We start from the raw sequence: 19,210 nt of genomic DNA on the forward strand, positions 1-19,210 counted from the left end.
TTTTATTTATAGCACAAAAAATAAAAAACCCAGTATTGATCAAATACCATCAAAAGAAAGCTCTATTTGTGTGAAAAAAAGGACACAATTTTTGTATGGGTACAGTGTTGCATGACTGAGTAATTCTCAGTCAAAGTGTGAGAGCGCTGAAAGCTGAAAATCGGTCTGGGCAGGAAGGGGGTGAAAGTGCACTGTAGGCAAGTGGTTAAAGAGGAAGTAAACCCTCCTCTGACACTTTTACCTATAGGTAAGCCTATAATAAGGCTTACCTATAGGTACTGTAAATATCTCCTAAACATGTACCGTTTAGGAGATATTTACCTTACATGCAGCCAGTGACGTCACTGGAGCATGCGCTCTGAAGGAACGGCCGCTGGTGCCGTTTCTCCAGAGACCCGTACCGTGACTGTCAGCTCCCGCGCGTGTGTGCGGGAGTGACGTCACCGCGGCTCCGGCCAATCAGATGGCCGGATGCCGCAATCCCAGAAGACGGGCGACTGGACATGTCGCCCGTCATACAGGTGAGCGGGCTGCACGGCGGGGGCTCGTTCTAAGGTAAGTATTGCATAATGAGCTAGTATGCAATGCATACTAGTTCATTATGTGTTTCTCTTACAGGTTGCCAAAAAAAAAAAAAGAAAAAGGTTGTACGGGTTTACAACCTCTTTAAAGAGGGTGTTCAGATGACTTACTGAAAGTAAGAAAAAAAGAAAAAGGAAAAAACAGGGTATTACAACAGGATCACAGATACTCATCTCTGTCTGGCCAGATCACCACCAAGACATCGGAGGCTGGGTGAACCCAAAAACAGGGGAAGGATCTGTGATCAGTTTGGCCTCTACCTTGCATTCCACCTCTTCTTTGGGGTTAGGTATATTCGTGAGTGACAATGGTCTGTTATATTGGTAGTTACTGTTAATTATATCTAAGAATAGTAACATTAATTGGGATTTTTGCCTTCTCTCATCACTGCTATCTAGATTTTGCAATAGGGGAAATAGAGCCGATCTTTTCTTCCTCCCTCCCCACCGAGGTTTGGTGCCTTGTCGACGGGCCCTTTCTTGATGTAAACCTTTCCTAATGGAAGGTATTGACTATGTAAGTGATAAGATGTAATATGTTTTGTATTACCCTGTTTTTTTCCTTTTTCTTTTTTTCATACTTTCAGTAAGTCATCTGAACACCCTCTTCAAACACCCCTGAGGAAGCCATTATACTGAAGGGGGAGTTCAACACTTATAAAGTCCCATAGTTTCATTTTTGGGTGTCTCTACTTATCACTGGGATGTGGTACTGACGCGAGTAGCCAGGACCTCAATTTATTTATTAATGCATATAATACATTAAGATAAGAAAAACCTTCTGACCTCATAACCAATTTACCAGTTCAGTTAACAGCACAGGCAACTGTGATAGTTATCATTCATGACCTGCCCTGAGTGTAAATCTTTTGGGACACAGTAAAACTGTACTGACTACCTCTTTATTATAATATGAAAACTATACTAAAAACTCTAGGAAATAAAAATGAAGGTGTTGCGTATATAAACCAACCACATTTCATGTGCAATTTTTTTAGCACAGTTAACCTCAATTTTTTTTTTTAAAGAAAGCATGCTGTATGTGTATAAACTGTGTCATTTTGTGAGTAAAAAACGACTTACATGCTGTCATATATTTTATGTGAAAATGGCTGACAAAACATACATAAAAATGCATACTGAAAGCTAGTGTGCATAATATTCCTATTTTCCCACAGGTGGTAAACCCTTTCAAGTTCATAGATGTTGCAGAGTAGTTGTGTATGAAGGTCTACAATTCTTGTCCTACCAAGAAAAAGGTAAACCTCTATGCATCTCCTAGATAGTTAATATTATCTGCAAACCTGCGGTTAATAAATTGTGATTTTAAATGCTTGACTAGTGGCCTGTTTGTGTGTTTTACACTGCATCTGCCAAGGGATTGGAGGTGTATGCTTCTCAGCTGGTCGTTTTCAGTTTGTACCATCTTAAGAACATTGCTATTAGAGCATTGAGATACTATACCAGTCGTGGATGGAGGTGGGTTGGGGGAAGTTTGGGCTGCTCCCTCCCACCTGCCTCCTATCCACCCATTAGCAGCCATGTGCTCCCAGAGTGGAGACACTCAAATTTAAAAGTGTTAGGACTGCAGATAAAACAGGGTGCCGTGTCGTGGCTCTGCAGCTTACACATGCATTTGCAAATGCGTGTCAACTAAACCCCTGTTCTTTATTTATATCATGAGACAGGTCTACTTAGTTGGTGGCAGACTGGAGGGTGAGTACATCAGACTGGGGGCTGGCTGGCTTCCATGCACCTCTTTTAATCCTTTTCAATTTGTTTTTTAGTGGCCTGTTTGGTAACTTAACAGGTATGTTAATAAATTCCTTGTCTTTATACGGCCTCCCAGAGACAGTCTCCCCGCGCGCTCCCGCGAGCGCGCATCGGGGAAAATCTGTGTTGGCCGTGTCCCTTGGACACAGCCAATCACAGATCGTGGTAAATGGCCAATCACAGCGGCCATTTACCACATGATCGGCCCATGCAATGAGAGATGATCTCATATGTAAACATATGAGATCATCTCTCATCGCCAGCGCTCCTTCCTCACATGGAGACTGCAGTGTGAGGAAGGAGGAGAACCGATCAGCCATCGGGGACACCAGTGCCCTGATTACTACAGAGGTAAAAAAAAAACAACAATGTGCCCACCATGAGTGCCCACAGTGCCCCCATCAGTGCCCATAGTGCTGCCAGTCAGTGCCCAATCAGTGCCTGCTCATCTAGGCACTGATGAGCACTGACTGGCAGCACTATGGGCACTGATGGTGCTGCCCATCAGTGCCACCCGTCAGTGTCCATCAGTGCCACCCGCCAGTGCCCATCAGTGCCGCCTATCAGTGCCCATCAGTGCCGCCGCTCAGTGCTCATCAGTGCCACCTATCAGTGCTCATCAGTGCGGCATATTAGTACCTCCTCATCAGTGCCACCTCATCAGTGCCCATAAGTGCCACCTCATCAGTGCCCATAAGTGCCACCTCATCAGTTCCCATCAGTTCAGCCTATCAGTGCCCATCAGTGCCGCCTCATCAGCGCACATCAGTGAAGGAGAAAAATGTATTTATTTTCAAAATTTACTCGCAGAAAATAAGAAAAACTTTTTTTTTTTCAAAATTTTCTGTCTTTTTTCTTTTTTTTTGTAAAAAATAAAAAACCCAGAGATGATTAAATACCACCAAAAGATAGCTCTATTTGTGTGAAAAAAATGATAAAAATTTCATATGGGTACAGTGTAGCATGACCGCACAATTGTCATTCAAAGCGTGAGAGCACTGAAAGCTTAAAATTGGCCTGGATGGGAAGGGGGTGAAAGTGCCCGGTAGGCAAGTGGTTAAGTGACTTTGCTTAGGATGTATGAGATGTCAGAAGCAGAGCAAGAGGCTATAGCAGGAGGCTGATCTGTGTCAGACATTTGTGATCACAGCCAAAAATAGCACAGGCACAACAATTTACATGACTGTGTCACCTCGGTCCAGGAAGCAGATGCCCACCCTGGATAATTCTGCTTAACACTTGTTTATTGTGTCAATATCCAGACTTGTGAAAAAAAAAAAAGAAGAAAACTTATTATGTTTGCGTTAAAAAGATATCACTTATATCAGACAATTATACATTTGGCTCTTTGATAGCCATGTTAGTTAGGATTTAAATCTCTGCTGTCCCTTGATTCAGTCTTAATTCTACTAAGTTAACTTTCTTTTACATAACAACTCTTCTATACAGTCCCTCTTTTTAACTTTGTTCCAAAAATATTTCTCTTTTTCACATAGTTTAGCAGAATTACATTGACAGCATTTTGGAAGATCTGTCATAATATCAATTTTCCTAGCATTTTAAAACTACATATCTTTCGCCTGTTATTACACAGAAATGATAAAGCTTGTGATGTTAAGCAGTTTTGAGCTTGTCTTTTCTAAGTTAGTGTGCCTTGCTTTGGAGTTTCCTTTATGTTAACACTTGTAGTAGAAATAAAAAATATGAGATTTTCCAAACATAAGAAGGAGGTAGTAAACAAGGTAAAGGTGGAGGGAAGGTAGAATGGGACGGAGGATAAAATTGGGGTGAGGCTCCAGGCTCTGTGATGAGAGGAGAAACATAGCTGATGTCAGGGGGGATGTATGCATGTATGTATTTAGGTAATTTGCACTAGTAGAACCACCTCCATCATCTTAATGGTGATGTAAGTTTGATGTCATGTACCCTGGAAAACTACTGTGCTCAAGTTGGAGGCTCTGACTAATGACAGAGAACACGGACATATAACCTGGCCACATTGGTTAGACATTTGCCTAAAGAGTGTTTATAGAGCCTCTTTAAAATGCATTGTGATGGAAAAGAAAGAAGTCCTGATCATAAGGTATGTGAAAGTCTGTAACTTTCTGTGGAGCAGTCTGACTGTTTGCCAGAAAGATTGGAGCTTGGGGCATTCTCATAAAATATGGAGGCTAGACCCCTCTGTTTCTCCAAATCTCCAAAAGGGGTTGAGGATTGAAGGGAACATGTTATGCAGCATAGTAAAGGACCCTGTGCCATCAGAGATCAGTTTGTAGCTCACCTCCTGGTAAGCATTACTGATAGATGATTTATGGGACTGGTATACTGGTATGTCAATTTGAGATGGGGAGAAACTAGTCTTTCGGTCCCTGACATTCCTGAAGATGAGAAAAATCAAGAAGTGGGTGCACTAGGAATGGGTAAAATATGGAGAGAGTGTGTCTAAAAGGGTCTTCCTCTACAAAACGAGTTTCATATGGTTTCAGGGGGCTGGCATAGGAGACAGAAAATGGTGCAATTATAGTATCCTTCAGAAACCCAGGGGAGCGTATGTGGAATTTTTTTTTGTGTGTGGTATGGTTGGCCGAAGGGAAACCATGGAAAGTGAGTGATGCATATGCGTTCAGCTCTCTGCAGGATCTGGAGGCCAGTATCAGATATGCTAGGTGAAAACTGTGGGCTGTCAAGGACCGGGGACATGGGGACCGGTAAATGTTCAAATGTGGGTCATTTTCTGAATATTGCTAATGTGGGGTCTATAGTAGTATGGTTGCGTATGCAGGTAACTATGTCTTTAGTACACCAAGGGAGTTGTGGTAGAGGAATTTTTGTCATAACCTTTTCCACCTCTACCCTGATCTTTGTCTGCGCCAATACACAATCCTGTTCAAATGTGAGGCCGTATAAAAAATGGATGCCCCCTATGGACTTAGCACACAAAGTACCATCTAATATATTCAAGTTGACTTGTGTGCCCAGATAATTCACAGAAATACTGTTCTCTCTTCTGTAAAGAAGGATGTTGGAATCTGTATTTGTGGAGGAGGTAAAGGATCTTTTGTCTAGGTCTGCTGCTTACCTACCATGTCGAGTGGATAATATCTGAGACCCTTGTTTTATTGTCCCTTGCTTTTCTGAACATCACAAATCCCACCTAATCAAGGTGTATCAGTCTCTGCAGGCAGAGAGAGAGATGAGAGGGTAGAATTTTAGAGTATAGTTTAGTTGTAAATCCACATTTACAAGTAAAAGTGATCTACAATTTAACCACTTTACAACCGGAGGATTTTGCTGTCTTCCGTCCAGGCCACTTTTTGCGATTCGGCGCTGTGCGACTTCAACTGACAATTGCGCGGTCGTGCGACGCCGTACCCAAACGAAATTTACGTCCTTTTTCTCCCACAAACAGAGCTTTCTTTTGGTGGTATTTGATCACCTGTGCGATTTTTACTTTTTGCGCTATAAACAAAAAAAGAGCGTTTATTTTGAAAAAATAACAATATTTTTCACATTTTTTTATATGAAATTCCCCCCAAAAAAGATGTAAAAACCAATTTTTTTAAAAGTTTTTTGCCAATTTGTTTTATGCTACCTATGTTTGGTAAAAAAAATCGCAATAAGCGTATTTTGATTGGTTTGCGCAAAAGTTATTGCGTTTACTAACAAAGGGAAAGATTTCTGTCATTTTTGGTGTTTTTTTTTTAACGCGTAATGGCGGCGATCTGCAATTTTTTTTGCGGGACTGCGACATTGCGGCGGACAGACCGGACCCCTGACTGACATTTTTGACACTTTTGGGGGTACCAGTGACATTACTGCAGTAATCAGTGCTATATATATGCACTGTTACTGTAAAAATGACACTGGCAGGGAAGGGGTTAATTTTATTGGAGAGGGAGGGGTTAATGTATGCCTGGTGCTTACTGACGTGTAGGGGGGGAGGTGACTGAGTGATTCATGGACAGATCGGATGTCCAGCTATGCTGAACAGTCCGATCTGTCACTCCCTGTCACTATGGAGATCCGCCCGCTGTGTTTACACACAGCGGGCGGATCTCCAGACTCGATCCCCGACGATCGGGTAAGAGCAGCGGCGATCGCCGCTGCTCCTCCCCTGGCCCGACTCCCGCTGTGAATGAAAACAGCGGGAGCGAGCCTCCGGCGGCGCGCAAGCGCCGCCCAGAAGGGGAGGAGTCCAGTCACGTTAATACTACGTGACTGGACGGGAACGAGCCACTCTGCCGCAGTAGTATTCCCGTAAGCGGTAGTAAAGTGGTTAAGCAGACTTTTGGGTCTTTTCTCTTACATGAGCAACCAGTAGATCAGAAAGAAGTGGGCTCTACTGAGAGAGAGAAAGAGAGAGCGAGTTGAATGCTTGTAAAAAAGTGTGGCGATAGGTAGTCTTGTAGTATATTGCAGTATTGGAGGTTAAGGCGCCCAGGGCCCAACACTTTGCTAGTTTTAGATTCCCTGATCACTCATTTAATCTTTTCAAGGCTTGACGGGGATTCCAAATGAGCCAAGGTTTATTTTGGGAAAGCCAAATTACTTTATGTAAAAGTGGATAAGCTCAATATGTGTGTTATAATAAGGTTTATTTTCTGTAATTTCTAGGGTAAGGCTTCATAAGGCTACAAAAAAAAGTGTTTGACTTTATTGTAAATATCTTTATGCATGTGAACTCTACATGTTCCATGTCTATATGGGGTATGTAGGTACAGTATATCTCTATTGGCTAGAATTATGTTGCAATACTCACAGAAGGTGTGTCATTCTTGATTAAAGTAATTTTCCCTTTCCTAAGGCACAATGATTTATGGAAGTCTCTAGCCTGAATGAGTTTGACCTCCGCCTTGACAGAGCCTGTTTGCTTATGTTCAAATTCCAATATTTTAAATAATAAAAAAAAAATAATAAAAATAAAAAAAATTAAATATTTTTTAGATTGTTTATTTGGCTAATATTTCCATTCTTAATCATAGGGCCGTGCTTTATCTGTACAAATGGTTTATGTGTAGCCCAAAAACAACATGATCAGTATCTGGTCTAGAGTTGATGTCAAAGTACATGGTAATTTGTGAGTGAGAGTCCTCCATGACTGTCTGATCTTAAACTAGACTTCTGATAAGACATCAGTTTTTTCTACCCGCAAGTAAGAAAGGTGTCTGGTAGTCTTTTTGAAATTGGTGCATTGTCAGAAAACATGATGTCTAGGAGAATGAGGCAAGAACTCTGTGCTTCATAAATAGAAATAGCTCAATTTGTGTGTACACTTTATAAATGTGGTAGTAGAAATTATAAACCTAGTTAATACTTGTTGCATTCTTCTTTTGTATAAGGTGGACTGGGAGAGGGTGGAGCAGTGATGGGATGTGTCAAGGTGGATAAAGTTAGTCCCCTCTCAGGATAAGGGTTTCTACCTTTCCGAGAATTAAAGTTAGTATGGTCTAACCTTGAAGGGAGGGGGCAACCAGTGGTGGATCACAACTACTGGCAAGATGCAGAATGCTAGGGGCAGACTGTCAATACCAGGCCTACTGAGGAGAGATACTGCAGGAAACGGGAGGTGCCCATGGGCTAGGCCCCTGTTCCAACTTAGCAAGCCCTGAGAGGTCAAGGTGACAGGTGGTTCAAAACAATACAGTTAAAGTCTTCAGAGGTTCCATATAGTCCCATAGTATTCCCATAATATTTTTGCTTTTTAGTGTAGATGTGAGATCTGAGGTCTTTTTGACCCCAGATCTCACATTAAAGAGGTACTGTCACACTTATTTCTATTACAAGGGATGTTTGTAATAGGAATAAAAGTGATCAAACATTTTTTTATAAAGGGACAGTGTAAAAATAAAAAATAAAAGATAAAATAAAGATAAAATTTAAGCGCCCCGTCCCTGTAAGCTCACGCGCAGAAGTGAACGCATACGCAAGCCGTGTCCACATATGTAAACAGTGTTCAAACCATACATGGGCGGTATCACCACAATAGTTACATAGTTACATAGTTAGTGAGGTTGAAAAAAGACACCAGTCCATCCAGTTCAACCTTTGATGTGTGTTTGCTGCTAACCGTAAATTGTATACCCCTGTATGTAGTGGTCTTTAAGGTGCCCATCTAATAGTTTTTTGAAACTATCAATGCTCCCTGCTGATACCACTGTTTGCGGAAGAGAATTCCACATCCTTACTGCTGAAGTGAACAACCCCCTGCGTATTTTAAGGTTAAACCGCCTTTCTTCTAGTTTTATGGCCATGTGTCTTATTGTATTTCCTTTCTCTGAATAGGTTTTTCCATATGCTAGGGTTGCTAGTACAATATTTGTACATTGATATCATATCCCCACTTAATCGTCTCTTCTCCAGAGAGAATAAGTTCAGTGCTTGTAGTCTTTCCTCATAGCTGATGTCCTCCATTCCCCTAATTATTTTTGTTGCCCTTCTCTGGACTTTCTCCAGTTCCAGCACGTCCTTCCTGAGGACCGGTGCCCAGAACTGGACAGCATACTCCAGATGTGGCCGGACCAGAGTCTTGTAGAGTGGGAGAATAATCTCTTTATTTCTGGAGTGAATCCCCTTTTTTCATGCATCCCAGTATTCTGTTGGCTTTGCTTGCAGCGGCTTGGCATTGCATGCCACTGCCAAGCCTGTTGTCTACCAGTACCCCCAAGTCCTTTTCCATCCTAGACTCACCCAGAGGTTCCCCCCCTAGTGAGTAGCTTGCTTTCTGGTTTCTGGCACCCAGGTGCATTACTTTACATTTTTCAACATTAAACCTCATCTGCCATGTAGTTGCCCACCCCATTATTTTGTTCAGGTCCGCTTCCACATCCTGCCCAGAAGATATTGGCATGCTTAGTTTAGTATCATCCGCAAATACTGAGATTCTACTCGATATCCCCTCCTCTAGATCATTTATGAATAAATTAAACACGATTGGCCCCAGGACAGAACCCTGGGGGACCCCGCTTTTCACACCCGCCCAATCTGAGTACTCCCCATTAATCACCACCCTTTGCAACCTCCCCTGGAGCCAGTTCTCTATCCAGGTACTCACCTTATGGTCCATACCTACCCTCCTTAGTTTGAACAGTAAGCGTTTGTGGGGAACGGTGTCAAAGGCCTTTGCGAAGTCCAGGTACATCACATTCACAGGCTTACCTTTTATCTAGGTGGCAGCTCACTTCATCATAGAAGGTTAATAGATTGGTTTGGCAAGAACGATTTTTCATGAATCCATGTTGATTACTACTAATAATACCGTTTTCATTACTAAAGTCTTGTATGTGGTCCCTTACCATCCCCTCCAAAATCTTGCAGACTACTGATGTTAGGCTGACTAGCCTATAGTTACCCGGGATATATCTCGGCCCCTTTTTAAATATTGGTACCACGTTGGCTTTTTTCCAATCAGCTGGCACCATACCCGTCTGTAAACTATCCTTAAAGATAAAGAATAATGGTCTGGCAATCACCTGGCTGAGCTCCCTAAGAACCTTCGGGTGCAAGCCATCCGGTCCCGGTGATTTATTTATGTTAAGTTTCTCTAGTTTAGTTCTAAGTCTATCTTCTTTTAGCCATGGCGGTATTTCCTGAGGTGTGTTGTTTAGTTTGGCCTTACAAGCTGGGTAAGTGTAGTCCCCCAATTTTTGTGAAGACTGAAGAGAAGAAATTATTTAACACTACCGCTTTTTCCCTGTCCTCTGTGGCCAAAACTCCCTTATCGTCTTTTATGGGGCCAATGTGTTCTGGCCTCGCTTTCTTACTGTTTATATACTTAAAGAATTTCTTGAGTTCGATCGAGAGAAATGATTCTAGCCCTAAACCTCCTCTGTAACTCTAAACTGGTAACCTGTAGACATTTTTAAAATTTCGTCTGTTGAGATTTTTAAGTACCAATTATTGTTGCCATTCCACAAGCATGCGCAATTTGAAGCATGACATGTTGGGTATCTATTTACTTGGCATAACATTATCTTTCACATAATAGTAAAAAATTGGGCTGTTTTCTTATTTTTTAATTCAAAAAAGTGTATTTCTTCCCCCCAAAAAATTGAGTTTGTAAGACTGCTGCACAAATACGATGTGATAAAAAATATTGCAACTATCTCCATTTTATTCTGTAGGGTCTCTGCTAAAAAACTATATAATGTTTGGGGGTTCTAATTAATTTTCTAGCAAAAATAAAAACAGATTTTAACTTGTAAACTTATGTCAGAAATAGGCCCGGTACTTAAGTGGTTAAGAGAAGCATAGGAATTTGGTAAGATTAAAGTGATTGTACACCCTCACCTTGTAAAACAACTCATTCAGTTTTAAAGTGAAGTGAAAGGCAAAATACTTGTGTATAGATATAAAGAAAATATATAAATACATTTTTATCCCTTTTATAAGTGATCACATTCCAACTGTTCCCAGCTGCAAAAGAGTTAGGGGAGGAGAAACAACAGTACACTGATTGGAGGAGAGCAGACTGAGTTCCCAGCACAGCTAGAGAACTGACCACGCTGTATTCTCATGCCTGAGGTGGTCAGTTTTTTATAGGAATGAAGAGGGACTGGCAGGAACACCAAGGATTTCACACAAAGGAAGCAATATGAGAAGAACAGGATACTTTTTCATACAAGTACATGGTACAGCAGGCACATATCAGGAATATGAAAATGTTGGAGTAACAAACACTTTAAGTGAGTCAAAAACAATAGAAATTTCACAGAGCTCTCTTAATGCAGACACCCAGAAATATTATGAAGCAACTTGCAATATCTACACTACTGATATGGTCTGTCTCCACAGTGTTAGAGAGGAACTTAAAACAGGTTGGATATCAAAGAAACAAATGATCAACTGCATGATAAGAGAGAGCTTTTCAAAATATGCATAACAAAGGTTATGTTTAAAAAAGTCTACGTAGTGACACAATAAAGCAAATGTTAAATAGAAGCAATACAGTTTTAATTATACCGTAAGGATAAATAAGAGCAATTAGGAAGTGACCCCAGATTATGGCTGAATAAAGATGCTGCTTTTTTCCTGAAGAGAAAGGCAGATGAAGGCATTATCTCAGAGGTACAGTAAAAGGTTAAAAATACCTGTGTTATACTGTACTAAGGGCTCATTCACAACAAATGCACACATTTGCATGCGTCAGTGTACATTTCATTAAGCAACCCATTCATAATAAATGGGCAATCAATGATCAGAATTACAAGTCCCCTGCAATTTCTCCTTCATGTGCATCTTTGCGTTGTGGTGTACTATATCACATATATTTGTCAATGCACAGGAAATGTGCACTGGGATGCTATTAAAGCTGAACTTCACGGATGATCTATTTTGCATACTTACATTGGGCCAGCTTGGTGCAATGTAAGTATGCATATGCGATATCTGATCAGTCTCTGCGGAATCTGTAAATCCCTTTAGTAGCCTTTGCGACTACAGTGATTACCGCCGTCCTCTGGGTGCTGTGCGGATTTGTAGCCCTGCTGCATAGTAACCACCGGTGGTCACTCCCTCGGTGTGGCACCGTTCAGAGAATGCTTTGCATTTTTCTTAAAGAATGCAAAGGAGGAGGAGAGGTAGTAACACCACAATCGCCTTCTCATTCAATCAGAGAATGATTTGCAATTTTTTTTTTTCTAAATGGTGGCTGTGCTGAGCAAATTACCCCCTGCAGTTACTACGCAGAAGGGCGGCTGCTTGGCACAGAACCCAAAAGACCGTAGCCATCACTGTAGTAAGTATCACAAACTATATGCATATTTACATTGTGTCAAGCTATCCCTATGTAAGAATGCAAAATATATCATCCCTTAAATTAAGCTTCAACTTTGCATTACAACACACAACTGCAGTGCCATCACCATTTGAGTTAATGCATGTTACAACATGGGTCATGGTGCACATTATGGTGTGAAAAAGCACATTATTTATAATGCATGCATTGATAGGATCAGGGCTGCTGATAGGGGGGACCACCAGTCCTCGTGTAGGGGGCCTGAGCACACAGGGGGGCCCAAACAGGGAGGGGGGATAGTGATGAATGACATTTAGAGAAATCTTCCTCCAGCAGCTAAAAACTGATCTCTCCCCTCTCCCTGCTGCCAGCATTTATCTGCTGAGAAAGAGACAATTGTCCCTCACTAACCCCCCTCCCTCCCAGCCGTGGCTCTAATGTTAGCTCTGCTCCTGAGTTTGTTATCTCTGTAACTTTTTCTCTCCCTGCTGTTCTTCCTATACTTCTTGTCCCAGCCTGTATATCTTTTTCATCTCTCTCCCCTTTTGCTCTGTCTTCCTGACACAGTCACAGCTGACCAGATGCATTCCCATGGGGTGAAGAATTTACTGATACACCGGTTCCATAGCTGCCTGTTATCTTGTCCCAGTGCAGTTTAGTGGGCTTTATGTAGCTGGGCTTCCCACTCCTTTCCCCCCAGACTGCTTCCTGACTTATGCAACTTTGTTTCTTCTCCCCTACACTGTCAGTTCCCTCTGCATCCATGTACCAACTTCTTCTATTTAACCATTCACTAACTGATCTGGCAGTAGTAAACTCCATTTTTTATCTTGTATCTACAGGTAAGCCTATAACAGGGCTTACCTGTAGGCAAAGTGAATATCTCCTAAACATAGCAGCCGGTGATAATATCTCCTAAACATAGCAGCCGGTGATAGGACCTGTGCATGTGCACTGTGCTCTCAATGGACGGCATACCATCCATTGAGAGAGCTGTGCTGTGACCATGACTCCCGCACACATGCGCAGTTTGGCCAAATGACTGGAGCACAAGAACCCAGAGAGAAGACCAGAGGAAAATGGAATCCCTCTTAGTAGTGACAGCACATCACTGGGGAGAACTGTTTTTTAGGTTATAAAAATATAATTAAGGGCTCATTCCCACAGGTACTCTGGCTGTCAGAAGGAGGGGTTTGGGCTGGAGCCAGCTACCATTCTATGGGGATGTAGTGCCTGTATGAACACAGCCGCAGGCCCTAATTTGACAGGTGTTTAGATGAGCGGTCCCCAAATGCACACTGTCTGTGTTCGGGCCGTACATCTGCATCCCCACACCTGTCAAATTAGGAACTGCAGCTGTGTTTATACAGCTCCAGGTGGCCCAAGCCACATAAATGAACCACTGATTCACACTGTACAGACCACAGCACCCATGTGCAAGAGAGATTTATTTATCAACTCAGTTTTATCTTTTAGATTTAGCAGGAATTCTGTGAGTTATATTGTATTTGTGTCTGCTAAATATGATTCTATTGTATTTTTATCTAAATATAGCTTTAATATTTTCTTGGGGGGGGGGGGGGCCTGTCAGGTAGTCTGTACGATTTCTATCAGCAGCCCTGGATAGGATGACCTAAATCTGATGCTAGGCCCACTTTAAGATCCTTCCCCTGTTTCTGTTACAATTATTACACATTCTTTTCCATAGTCCAGGTTGTCACATTTATTTTCTTTTTTAGTTTTAAATAAAGGCTGTTTTTACCTAAGTTTTGTGCTTACTAATTATTTGCTACCATTATCAAAACCAGTTATTCTGATTCTCAGCATCGACAAGTGTTAATCCATGCTTTCATTCTAAAAGTTTTTTCTTAACAATATTAATTATTTCCTCTTTTTAGCCAGCTTTATGTTTTTATGTTTCTTAGTAATGTATACCTCCATGTCTTTGCTCTGTTTTTTAGTATAACATTCTTTATTTCTTGCATAATTTTTTTTCCTATATGTTCCTTTATAATCACAGTGCCAATTGCTCCTCTTTTACACTTCTTTTTTACTTGGTCTGCTCTCTCGCTCTTCCCCAAATTATCTTTATTAACAATGCTTAATTTTTTCAAATGATGAACCACATCCGTGCCCCCCCCCCTTTAAAGTTCTTGGTTCAATCAGTGTTAATTGTTCTCTTCTCCCATACTACTGACATTTCCTTTGGTGTTACGTTCTAGTCCAGCTCCCATAAACAGCATTTCTTCTGGAATGGTCTCCAGCTCCTCACTCTGCAGAGCCTGAGTAATTAGTGTAAGTTCTTCACAGAGAGTCTCATAACGGTATCCAACTCGAATATCAGGTACGTTGGTTCTTCTGATATCATTCCCCTCTGGACCTTCACGAAGATAATTGGGGCCCAGCCAGTAACTTTTGAACTGTCAGATAAAAAAAGGTTAAAATAAATAGAAGCCCTTCACAGTAAATGAAATGTTAAGGGGCTACACAAAACTGACATTCTTTTTGAGTGCATGCTGAATAGCAGATTTAGCCACTAGGTTGTTACATATCTCAGGGATTCTGAAGATGAGATCCCAGGTCTTGCCACTGCAGTTATTAATAGTTATTATTAATAGTTATTACCCAGCTTACCTAAATGTTTTTTGGAGAATGCAAAAAAGATATAAAACTTCCCGTACTGCAGATGGACAAATATGATTTAAATCAAGAGGCTACAGAGCTAACTTTGGGAGGTAATCACCAACAGATGTAAGGCATCAGTGCATCAATATCTGAAATACTATATTCAGTTGGCTGACCTTTTATTCTGATAATGTATGTTACAAATTCATTAGTGATGTGTAAAGTGGAATATCTAGAACAGGAGTCCTCAAACTTTTTAAACAGGGGGCCAGTTCACGGTCCCTCAGACACTCTTGGGGGCCGGACTATAGTTTGAAAAAAATTTGAACGAATTCCAATGCGCATATTTTTTATTGTTTTATTTATATAGTGGCGGCTGATGCTCAAAATTTTTTGGGGTGGCGCAAACAGAAAAATTTAACAGGCATTACTTTCCGGCAAAAAACGCTGTAAAAAATTGTGTGACTTTGAGGTCACAAAAGTGTGAAAGGGGCCTTCAGTAATCAAGGTATAGTGAGCCCCCTTCAATGCAGAGTGACCACAGTGTGCCCCCTTCAATGCAGAGTGACCCCAGCGTGCCCCCTTCAATGCAGAGTGACCACAGCATGCCCCCATTCAATGCAGAGTGACCAGCGTGCCCCCTTTCAATGCAGAGAGACCAGCATGCCCCCTTTCAATGCAGAGAGACCAGCGTGCCCCCATTCAATGCAGAGAATCCAGCGTGCCCCCATTCAATGCAGAGAGATCAGCATGCTGTGCCCCTTTCAATGCAGAGAGACCAGCGTGCCCCCTTCAATGCAGAGAGGCCAGTGTGCCCCCTTTCAATGCAGAGAGACCAGCATGCCCCCTTCAATGCAGAGAGCCCAGCATGCCCCCATTCAATGCAGAGAGACCAGTGTGCTGTGCCCCTTTCAATGCAGAGTGACCAGCGTGCCCCCTTTCAATGCAGAGAGACCAGCGTGCCCCCTTCAATGCAGAGAGACCAGCATGCCCCCATTCAATGTAGAGAGACCAGCGTGCCCCCATTCAATGCAGAATGACTAGCGTGCCCCCTTTCAATGCAGAGAGACCAGCGTGCCCCCCCTCAATGCTGAGAGACCAGCGTGCCCCCTTTCAATGCAGAGAGACCAGCGTGCCCCCCTTCAATGCAGAGAGACCAGCGTGCCCACCTTCAATGCAGAGAGACCAGCGTGCCCCCCTTCAATGCAGAGAGACCAGCGTGCCCCCTTTAAATACAGAGAGGGCAGCGTGCCCCCATTCAATGCAAAGAGACCAGCGTGCCCCATTCAATGCAAAGAGACCATCGTACCCCCATTCAATGCAGAGAGACCAGCGGGCCGTGCCCCCTTCAATGCAGAGTGACCACAGTGTGCCCCCTTCAATGCAGAGTGACCCCAGCGTGCCCCCTTCAATGCAGAGTGACCACAGCATGCCCCCATTCAATGCAGAGTGACCAGCGTGCCCCCTTTCAATGCAGAGAGACCAGCATGCCCCCTTTCAATGCAGAGAGACCAGCGTGCCCCCATTCAATGCAGAGAATCCAGCGTGCCCCCATTCAATGCAGAGAGATCAGCATGCTGTGCCCCTTTCAATGCAGAGAGACCAGCGTGCCCCCTTCAATGCAGAGAGGCCAGTGTGCCCCCTTTCAATGCAGAGAGACCAGCATGCCCCCTTCAATGCAGAGAGCCCAGCATGCCCCCATTCAATGCAGAGAGACCAGTGTGCTGTGCCCCTTTCAATGCAGAGTGACCAGCGTGCCCCCTTTCAATGCAGAGAGACCAGCGTGCCCCCTTCAATGCAGAGAGACCAGCATGCCCCCATTCAATGCAGAGAGACCAGCGTGCCCCCATTCAATGCAGAATGACTAGCGTGCCCCCTTTCAATGCAGAGAGACCAGCGTGCCCCCCCTCAATGCTGAGAGACCAGCGTGCCCCCTTTCAATGCAGAGAGACCAGCGTGCCCCCCTTCAATGCAGAGAGACCAGCCTGCCCACCTTCAATGCAGAGAGACCAGCGTGCCCCCCTTCAATGCAGAGAGACCAGCGTGCCCCCTTTAAATACAGAGAGAGCAGCGTGCCCCCATTCAATGCAAAGAGACCAGCGTGCCCCATTCAATGCAAAGAGACCATCGTACCCCCATTCAATGCAGAGAGACCAGCGGGCCGTGCCCCCTTCAATGCAGAGAGACCAGTCAGTGCACTTACCTGCAGCTTCGGCTTCTCCTAAGTCCCCCGCGTCTCCTCGAGTCCTCCTGCCTCCTCCTCGGCCAATGGCATGGGTTCGCCTTTCGGCCAATCAAGAAGCGGGTCTTGGACCCGCTTCCTGATTGGCCAGGAGGAGGAGCCGTGTGACAATAGCGAATTTTCATTCGCTATTGTCACACAAATGGGTGGGCTAGGGTGCACTGCTCTGCGCCCCGGGTCCACCCTTTTCTGAACCCTATTAGAGGCTCTGGCTCTAATTAGGTGATTCAGAAAAAATAAAAACAACATGAATGATACATCCCAGCCGGCGGGCCGTAGTTTGAGGACCCCTGATCTAGAACAAGACTGAAAAATCTGTAGTCCTTTCACTGTAGAGAAACTGCAGTACACAGTTGTAGATTCCTGTTTAAAGTTTTTCTACAGCTGGAGGGCTGCAGGTTGGCTATGACTGTTGGAAAGCACTACTCTGCATATAATGAATACATTAAAGTATAAATTGTTTTTACGCTTGTTTGTTTTAGTGGATGATTAACTGCAAACATAGAAAAGCCTAAGACACTGTTATGACAGAATGTTTTCTAGTACAATGGACCACTATTACAAAAGGACACGTTAACTTAGGTCAAATTCACATGAGCAGCTGGGGTTGGCCACTGGCAAGAATCAGTGGATTCTTGCCAACAGAGCTAAATGCTGCATGCATGCTCATTTGAGCAGTGACATGCAAATAGAGCCTTAGACCAACCCTGAATGCAGACAGTCTGCATCCAGGAATGATGTTTCAATGGCATTTCTGACCACACACAAACTGTCTCACAGCTAATGGACCCGTTTGTATGGCTATAGCACAACAGCAGCATCTAGGAGGTACCATTTACATCTGAATGCAGCAAACTATCCACCCCCTGGCCTCTCAGATGAAGCTGTGCAACAGACTTCTACAGGACTAATGCTGCCCATGCGTGACTCATTACTCTCAAGCCATTTGACCAAGAAGGGCAGCACACATGTAAAAAAAAACAAAGAAATTCTTTAAATATATCAACAGCAAAAAAACTAGGGCAGAGCATATTGCACACATAATTAACGATAATGGGAGGATGGTTACAGAGGACACTGAAAAAGCAACCGTGCTGAATGCTTTTTTCTCGTCAGTCTTTACACAGGAAAAGGAGGGGTACACTGACCATGACTGTATGGTTAGTAGTAATACACAGGACTTGCCACTATGGCTAACAGAGGGTTAAATCAGGGAAAGGCTGGATAAACTTAACACAAACAAATCACCAGGCCCGGATGGCGTACATCCGAGAGTACTCAAGAAACTCAGTAAGGTTATATCTAGACCACTGTTCCTGATCTTTGCTGACAGTATTAGGACAGGAGATGTACCAGGGGATTGGAGGAGGGCTAATGTGATTCCGATATTCAAAAAGGGCCAGAGGTATATCCCGGGAAATTATAGGCCTGTCAGTCTGACATCGATAATATGTAAACTTCTGGAGGGCATGATAAGGGACTATATCGTAGAGTATGCTAAAGACAACAACATCATCAGCAGTAACCAGCACGGGTTTACAAAAGGAGCGTTCTTGTCAAACCAATCTCTTAGCATTCTACGAGGAGGTGAGCTGTGAGCTAGATAGGGGCAGACCAGTGGATGTGGTGTACTTGGATTTCGCTAAGGCGTTTGATCCAGTTCCCCACAAGCGCTTAATTTATAAAATAAGGTCTGCTGGTATCGACAGCAGGGTTTGCTCTTGGATACGAAACTGGCTAAAAGGCCGTGTCCAAAGGGTGGTAATAAACAGCGCATACTCAGACTGGTCTGAGGTAGTAAGCGGGGTGCCCCAGGGCTCAGTCCTGGGACCAACCTTGTTCAATTTATTCATAAACAGCATTGAGGACGGGATCAGTAGTTCGTTATCAGTTTTTGCAGATGACACAAAATTGGCCAGACCAATAACTGCACAGCATGAAGCAGATATCCTACAGAATGACCTGGACAAAATTACAGAGTGGGCGACGACATGGCAAATTAGGTTTAACGTGGAGAAGTGTAAGGTTTTGCACTTGGGGACTAAAAACATAAAAACACATTACACGTTAGGAGGGGAACCCTTGGGGGAATCAAAAATGGAGAAAGATCTGGGAGTCTTGGTTGATGATAGATTAGGCAACAGCATGCAATGTCAAGCGGCAGCTGCCAAAGCCAGCAGATTATTAGCATGCATAAAGAAAGGGATGTATTCCAGAGATAAGACTATAATCCTTCCACTTTATAAAACTCTGGTC

The 19,210-nt window shown here is 43.2% G+C and overlaps 1 protein-coding gene across 5 annotated transcripts in view; it reads right to left on the reverse strand.

Annotated features, from left to right (window-relative positions):
* Positions 1 to 14,210: 14,210 nt before the first annotated feature.
* AMPD2 (adenosine monophosphate deaminase 2) overlaps positions 14,211 to 19,210 on the reverse strand; it is a 262,492-nt gene continuing 257,492 nt past the window's right edge. For all 5 annotated transcript variants that reach the window (XM_082246180.1, XM_082246181.1, XM_082246182.1 and 2 more), the window contains exon 18: positions 14,211 to 14,507. In XM_082246180.1, the coding sequence (XP_082102306.1) occupies positions 14,256 to 14,507 (252 nt within the window). In that variant the 3' untranslated portion in view covers positions 14,211 to 14,255. The remainder of the gene's footprint in view (positions 14,508 to 19,210) is intronic.

Source organism: Pelophylax lessonae (assembly GCF_965119305.1).
Source record: "Pelophylax lessonae genome assembly, chromosome: 2".
Taxonomy (NCBI): Eukaryota; Metazoa; Chordata; class Amphibia; order Anura; family Ranidae; genus Pelophylax; species Pelophylax lessonae.